This window comes from Phoxinus phoxinus (assembly GCF_949152265.1).
Source record: "Phoxinus phoxinus genome assembly, chromosome: 14".
Taxonomy (NCBI): Eukaryota; Metazoa; Chordata; class Actinopteri; order Cypriniformes; family Leuciscidae; genus Phoxinus; species Phoxinus phoxinus.
The window spans coordinates 14,453,627-14,462,010 of NC_136889.1; the positions used below are offsets into that span (position 1 = coordinate 14,453,627).

General features: G+C 36.3%; 1 protein-coding gene across 1 annotated transcript; it reads right to left on the reverse strand.

Moving 5' to 3' along the window:
* Positions 1 to 426: 426 nt before the first annotated feature.
* Positions 427 to 7,974, reverse strand: pdlim1 (PDZ and LIM domain 1 (elfin)). The gene is made up of 7 exons (XM_079634576.1): positions 7,619 to 7,974; positions 6,324 to 6,475; positions 5,371 to 5,458; positions 3,895 to 4,076; positions 2,610 to 2,755; positions 2,266 to 2,383; positions 427 to 1,143 (listed from the first exon to the last, which is right to left on the reverse strand). Exons 1-7 carry the CDS (start codon positions 7,709 to 7,711, stop codon positions 957 to 959), a joined length of 966 nt encoding a protein of 321 aa, XP_079490702.1. The 5' UTR covers positions 7,712 to 7,974; the 3' UTR covers positions 427 to 956.
* Between the last annotated feature and the right edge of the window lie 410 nt (positions 7,975 to 8,384).

Below are 8,384 nucleotides of genomic sequence, written 5' to 3' on the forward strand. Positions count from 1 at the left end.
AATTTCTTAAGTAAAAAAAAAAAAAAACTCCAGACACATTCACTGCATCTAAATATTTAATTTCGTAAACAAGCGTTATCATTGTGCTTGGTGTGTGTATGTTCTTTCTTATGCATATGCTGTGTCAAATAACCCCGTGTTTAAATTAGTATATTCTTGCAAGAACGGAGTAATTGTGATTAGGTTCACTTTTGAGATTTATTACAGCAGCAGAACCAAAAACTATTGCACTCTGACTGAAGGAGGAGTGTGTTTGTGCTTTCAATGCAACATTCAAACATTCAGTCATCTATTCTGCTATAATTATGCTTCTGCAGAAAGGCTTTTATTGAAAGGCCAGCGCGATTCAAATGGATAAACATTCCTAATAAAAAAAGCCTGTAAAAGTCAATCTTTTAATAAATAAACCATAAAGAAATTTCACAATGGATATGCAACATTTTATTTTTCTAGCATGGCTGAACAAGTAATTTCATAAAAAAATATGGAGAATCCAAAAGACAATATACATACAGGGAATAGATTTTACATACCGATGTGTGTGAGAAATATGACCATGATTACATAATATATTTCAATGATCACCTTTTTATGAAAAACTGCTAATGCAGTAAGTGGTCTTAAGATACCCTAGCACCAATAATATGAGCCTTTTATACAAAGAGATACATGTATGGAATGACTAAGACATTGGAATGTATAAGAACAATAGCACTTAATCTGGACAGACCCTATATTCACATATTCAGGTGATGTCTAATCACATTTCCTGATTATTGTTGCCAAAGTCCATTTAAATCCATGGACTTCTGCCTGAGCACGTAAGAGTTGTTTCAAACATTCATGCTGCCAACAAAACAACCTCATTGAAAGACTATCCAAATAAAGTGTTACAGATTTCTGAAGGAATACCCCACATAAGGGAATGTGCAGTTTTAAAGTATGTTGGTAAGATTCTACTTTGGAAAAACCGTGACAACGTCATAACCCTCTGGAGGAGTGACGCGTTCGCGCGCGTGTTTCTCGCAGTAAATCTTGTCCTCAACAAAAAAGTGTCCTTTCTGCTTAAGGTTGACCCCGCAGTCTGTGCAAACGTAGCACTCTGGGTGGCGAAACTTATCTCGAACTTTGACAATCATTCCTCTTTAAAACAAAAACAAAAAGAGAGAAATCAAAGTTAGTCACAGTATAGGAAAACATGTTTGGGAAAAATTCCTATTACGGTAATATGAGAGGCTGCTCACTGCAGAACCAATGGGTGGAACGTGAAGGTCTCTAGATACACCTTAGCCAGACCCAATCCCTAAACATAATTAGGTTAAGCCCCACCCATTAGATCAAAAGAGGTGGAGCTGGACAAGATCAAGCTCCACCCATTACATCCAAAGTGGGGGAGCCGGACATCTGCCATGTCCAAATACCCACACTTGCGGTCTTGGCCACTTGAGAGCGCGTGCACGTGACAGGAAGTAAGTGTGCAAGACTGTCCCATGTCTTAAAAATGGCAAAGTGCAGTGCCCTTAATGCACACTAAACCCACACTATTTCAAATACCGCTTCGGAGCGGTATTCGAGGCGAAGCGTATCCCATCATGCATTATGTTCGGGAACTCATGTGCCCCGAAATCGCGAGATGTCGAGGAAAATATTCCACAATTTAAATGAATTAGATTCATATAATTTGGTAGTAAAAAATTGTATTGGTGCAAAGGTGAGTATGGTATGTGTAGGCCTTTTGCAACTGTTTTTATCACTTAATTAGAAGCACAACCATTTTAAATTGGTGTCTTCTGATAGTTACATAGCGACTACTGAACAGACAGTTCAGTATTTTAAAATCCAAAGTCTTGAAAATATAATAAATAAAAGCTTTGTAAACACTTCCATTTTTTTAAACACTATAAGTGTGCCTGTGTCCCATCAAGTAATCAAAAGTTCTACACACACTTGCAGTCTTTACGCCTACTTGAACACTTGGGCCAAATAGAGGAAATATTATACGTCATGCAAGCAGACAAAGGGTCAAGCGCAAAGACCGCAAGTGTGGGTATTTGGACAAGGCAATCATTTGGCTCTGCAGTGAACACCACTTGATCATTATGGAGAAATACAAATCCAAAGAAGATAATATAAAGAGATTCAGTTCCAAAATGTTCCACTAGATGGCGACACTGGACATGAAACTACAAAGTACTTGCAACTGTTCTTGGATGCATGAATTTCCTTAAAACTCCTAAAAAGATATACCAAAACAGTGAAACTTACACAATCCCTGAACCGCATTTGTCACATAGAGAGAGCTTTTCAGGATTCCCAACTGAGGCTCCGATTTTGGGGGTGGGGGCTTTGACACTTCTGAAGCCAGAGGGTTTATCTACATCACCTGACACAAAGAAACAAATATGCTTTTTTTATAGGCCAGATCATCTGACGCCATTTACAAAACGTGTTTCACAGGTGAGGCCACAGGCATGGAGTTAGAAACTAATGATTATGAATGACCAGAATTGCAGATACCCATTTTGTCAACAAAAGCTAAGGCCTGGTCACCTTCATGTAATTCAGACACAATGCACTAGTAGGGTATACACAGTAGTTAGATATTATACCAGTTTCCAGGATCTCCTGCAGAACTTTAAAAGAGGCAGACTGGCGAGGAGGCTCATTGGATTCTTGATTCTCTTGCAGCATTTTGTACACCTCAGAGTCTTCAGGTATTGCAGGCTTTGGCTGGCCAGGTTTACAGGGATCTGAGCTAAAATACAGGAAGAAGGTCACATATGACAGTCACAAGACAAACAATGTTATCTCAATAGTATTATGTTATTCAAGCCAATCCTAACTGGCTCGTTTCAGCCCTGACAGCCATAAATTCAAATAGCTATACTTATACAGCACAGAACTGGAATGAATGTTGCAGTTATAATGTTGACTTATAAGAGTGTTCATGATTAAGACAAACATCTTTTAAAAAAATCTAGTCCAGAACACATGTGCTTCATTCTAAAAACTTTATATTCATGTTGATTTCGTATGGTTTTGAAAAACTCATTTTCGAGAAAGTTTAAATTTAATCAAGTAAAAACTAATAACATATTTTCCTTACACACTGAATACATGTGCATGTACACATCTCAATCCTTACTTAAATAATTTAAAAATAAATAAATATACACTACCGTTCCAAAGTTTAGGATCAAGATTCTTTTTTTTTAAGTTTTGTTCAGCAAGGAACCATTAAATTGATCAAAACTCAAAAGTGACATAAAGAAGACATTTATAATGTTACAAAAAATGTATATTTCAAACAAATGCTGCACTTTTGAACTTTCTATTCATCAAGAAATCCTGAATAACTATTACTTTTTCCACAAGAATATTAAGCAGCACAACTGTTAAATAATAATATTAAGAAGAAAAGTTTCTTGAGCACCAAATTAGCAAATTAGGATGATTTCTGAAGGATCATGTAGCACTAAAGACTGGAGTAAATTCAGCTTTGCCATCACAGGAATTAATAACATTTTAATATATATATATATTATAATCAAGATTGTTACTGTGATATTATTGCAGCTTTGGTGAACACAAGAGACTATCAAAAAAAAAATTATTGACCAAGTTTTTGAAAGGTACTGTATTTTTCAAGGTACAATTATATTTCAAATATCATAAATTATTCATTTATTAAAATCCATTAGGTTGAGGAGTTGCCCCACGTGACTTTAACAACCTGTATTAACTTTGCCTTATAAAAAGGCTAAATTATTTGATATTTTAGAGACAGTGTCCACTCTATGATATAATTTCCTGATTTGTAATGTTTTTCCTGCATGTTGGTTGCACCATATGGCTTTGTGACAAGTATGTCAGTGTGGTGTGCATCATGCTTACTTCCTACTGGCTTCATTGGAGACAGAAGTCTGGACATCATCCACTGCGCTGTTGAAACTCTTAATGTTCTCAGAGGAATACAGGCCAGCGGGGTTATTGTAAAGGTTGGTGACCACCCTGGGACTGCCAGAATTAAATGGAATAGCACTCCTGTTATGAGCAGAGCCTATTTGTTTGACCTCCTACAGAAAAAGACACCAGGAACTATGAGACTACAAATCTCAGAAACACGGCAAACAGAGGAGAGAAGTGTAGCTTTAAAAGCATAATTCACCCAAAAATGTAAATTCTGTCATAATTTACGGTACACACCCTCATGTCATTTCAAAACTGTGTGAATTTTACCCTTACATTTATTTATAAGAACAATACACATTATAATTTCTGTAAATATGCCATTAACCAACTGAACTGAATATTTCCAACTGTAGCTCTTTGCCCAGATGCTAAAAGAACAAGTATTTAAAGAACAATAAATACAGATAAAATATACATAAAAATACATAAAGAAAACAAAAATGTCTTCAAAATGTCTTCTTTTGTATTCCACAGAAGAACAAGTCATAAAGGTTTGGAACGACATGAGGGTGAGTAATTGTAATGTAAAACAGTAAATGATGACACATTATAAAAGACTGAAACAAAGCCAAAGACATTATGACTATGCCAGGATTAGGCTTTAGTTAAATTAGAACATTCAAGTAGCTTTTATAAATATGCCTTCGAAAATGAAAAAAAAAACATTACTGGTGTGCATCTTGAGATAAAACAATGGCAGTGACATATTTTAAGATATGTCAGTGCAAGTTGCTTTCAGTTAGAACAACTCAACAACATTCATTTTAGTCTGGGACTGTAAGCCTTGTCTGAGAAACAGGGGGTATATCATTTAATAAGGAATGCAGTAATATATAACTAATAGACCAGAAAAAATATCTGAGAATCAATCATTACTTTTTAAAAATAAATGTAGATATCTTAACCAAGCTGATGTAAACTAAAACCAATAAACAAAAAACAGACATAGAAAGGTTTTGCCAAAGACTGAGGTTTTAATGACACTGTGAAAGTTTCCTCTGTTAACAACATATTTAGCAGTTGTTTTTTATTATGTTTCGCTCTCTGCTTGAATCAGGAAACATTTATAACACCCAAACGATGTAGTCAAACTCCACACACTTCCTATGACCACACATTCTGACCCTAAGTTTCCAACTTAGCCTGCAGGATGTGGGTCTTGCGTCATATGGTTTTGGCTGATAAACTCACCGGTCTCCATGGATAAGGCTTGTTAGGACATAAACAATGACTTCACTTTGGCAGCCTATAAGTGACGTGCCTTTATTTGTTTAGCAGCTATGGTCCTGTTATGTATGACAGCCTCAAGCACAACGAATGGCTTTAAAGCTCATTGAAAATGATCAGGGGTCCATTTAAAAATCCCTCAGCTACCAGTTAAGCAGAGATGAAACGTACCTGTGCATCTGCATTTGACAGATTCATCTTGTATGGATTGGGCTTTCCTTCTTCATTGACCAGTGGAGACCACATTTTTGTCTCTGATCTTTAAAAAAAAAAAAATCATACAGTGAATCAATAATTGATTAAAATAAAAAGTATAAAATCAAGGCTTAAAAGTAAGATTGGCCTGATGACCAGTGTGAGAGAGTTTTAGGCAAGTTGATGCAATCGTACTAATCTTGTATTGTGTAAGTTTGCAAGGCATAAACCACATTGGGTTTTCTGTCATTTATTAAACAATGTTGTTGCAAATTCTGACTTGCCACCAAGGTAGCGTTTTCTAGCTGATTGACACAGATGAGGATATGTCAAAATTGTAAGAATGTCTTTTGACAGACTTCAGAAAAAACGAGCAGAAAATTACACCCAGCAAAATTTTACAATGTATGCCATTCTTTTCCACTGTTTCATTGAATTATATTATACCTTCTAGCTATTATAACACATTAAAAACCAATTGATTTTTGTAACATTAAATGAAATGTTCTTGTACAAATACAAATCCTCATTGTTGAGCCCATTAAAAGGTGCACGGTCAATCTCCACTTCCAAAAAGTCAGCATTTGTTGCAAAACTTTTTTTAATTTGGATCTCTACAAAATGTACTAAAAAATAAAAGAGGACCTTAATACAGGGACCAGTGGAGTAAGGGCACCATAACGGTTCAAAATATTAAATCTAGATTGTCTCGAAGAATTTATAAAAAATAAATTTGTCCATTTGTAGGTTTTGTAATATCACCTTTTTCCTAAGTGACTTACAAATAAGATTAAAAAAAAAAAGAAGCAATTTGTCAAAGAGCCAATTTTGGTAATAAACCACACCTGGTTTATTATTCAAGGCAAGATTACTCATGGCTAATGATATATATTTGGTAATTCAGACAAACCACAGCATGTTCCCCTCACCTGTCAATGGAAAGCACCATTTCCTCAAGGCAGGCTTTGATTTTATTCTGTGCTTCCAGGTGAGTCATGCCCTCTGTTGACTCTCCATCTATGGCCAAGATCATGTCCCCTATGGAAAGGTCAGCCTGAGCCGCTTTACTTCCTGGGGTCACCTAAAAAAATAAAATAAATGAGTATCATCATCATTGTCTAAAATGAAAAATAGGCTTTAGTGAATGCAGACAAATCACCCTTTGTTACTTTGAAATGAAATTGTGCCATTTTTCATGGCCAAATATAAACTGAAAAAAAAGATTGCAACATTTTTGCACAATAACTTTGGATCAGCTTTCACTTGTTATATGATGACTTCCTCTATAGTAAAGTGTAAGGGTGTACACCAGTGGTTTATATCAGCCTGAAAGCATGAGGTTTGTTTTAAGAATATCTGCAACTTGATGCTGGAACCCTTTTTGTCTGTTTCTCTCATGATGCACACATCCATACACATCCATCCATATACACTTTCAGAACTTTTTTTTCTCTAGCTGATAAAAATCAACCAATCAGATTCCACTCTGCTAAGCTGGAGCATTTAATGTGGCAGATGACATAACTGCAGTGCCTGCTTATAATTAACAGAACATTATCATTATTTGTTTTTGGAAGGTAATAGTTCATATGAACGGGTCTTCATTTTTACATTGATCGCTGACAGGAAGTGCTATATGAGTAGGTGATCTCAACATGGCAGCGCCACTCTATGTAAAACAAAACAACTTAGGCTATACTAGAAAGCTGCTGGAGGCTTCTTCTAATTTAAGTTAATATAAAGAAATAGTAGTACGATTATATGTAAAAAAATAATAATAATTTCACAAAACATATTGAGTGAAAATGAGTTGACAGGCAGCTTGTTGCAGTTGAAGGTAGGTAGGCTACACTTTTGAAACTCGCGCGTAAGTGTCATATTATTACCAATATAGCGTCACTTATGCCACGAATTCTTGTAGGTCTAATGTTTAGAAATATCTATCCAGCTTCTGTATACTTTTCAACGAAATGGAATCCAGATCTAGTTATTCGATACTTGTTAGTTTCGGCTTCCATGTTTTATGAGAATGGCAGTGGCGATTTTAATCCAAGTGTTCTAGTCTAGAGTCTAAAAAGATTAATACGGTCTCGCTTCACGTGCGTTTCGGTTGGATGCTGCGGCATGCAGGCGTGGCACGTTCTTGAGAAAGTTTAATCCGTTTATGAAGCATAATATGTTGGCCTAGATGTGTCTATGAACAAATCCTAAGTTAATGTCTTACCCTCGAGATTGTAAGAGGCTGCTCGAAATCTTTCCCTCCGACAAGGCGGAATCCCCACGGTCCAGGGCCTTGTAAAACAACCCGTACAGGCATTATAATTCCAACACTTAGCCTAAACGGCTGGCGTAAATTTATTCCTGAACTGGTGCACTGTAACTGTGCTATAAAGTCTGTAGTTAGTTTCGTGTAACTGTAGCGGGACAGGGCGTTCACTTTGAAGAGACGATGCCTGGGCGGAGCTTCCTTAGAAGTGAGCGAATAATGTCAGGTCTGTGCTGATAAGAACTTATTTCCTATGTTTGTTTAGGGGTGGGAGTGGGACGTTACGTCATCTTATATTGAAGTTTACCATGTATGGAAGAGTCAAATCCTTGGATTTGGTATGTGCCTCCCTCAATCCAGTAAAAATCCTGGCCAATTCCTGTTCGCTCAAAACATAATATGCTTTCCAGGACTATGGGTCACATTCTCAGCATTCCCCGAAAGTGGAGCAAGTGCAGACAAAACGAGCAACGCGTTAGCAGCACAATGTTTGATTTATATCAAAGGTGTGTGTAGAGTTCTATAAACTATAAACAACATAAGCACAAGTGAAGACATGCTACATCATGATTTGTGAGCCTTTGAAATTCTGAGGAGGACATTTCAAATGCTCCCCCAACCAGTTTTCAAAATATTTGTGAGGATATTTTCAAAGGTTTGGCCATCAAAAGTGTATTCACACCTGGACACAAATCTCTCTACATTTAATAAATGGCATCTAGTA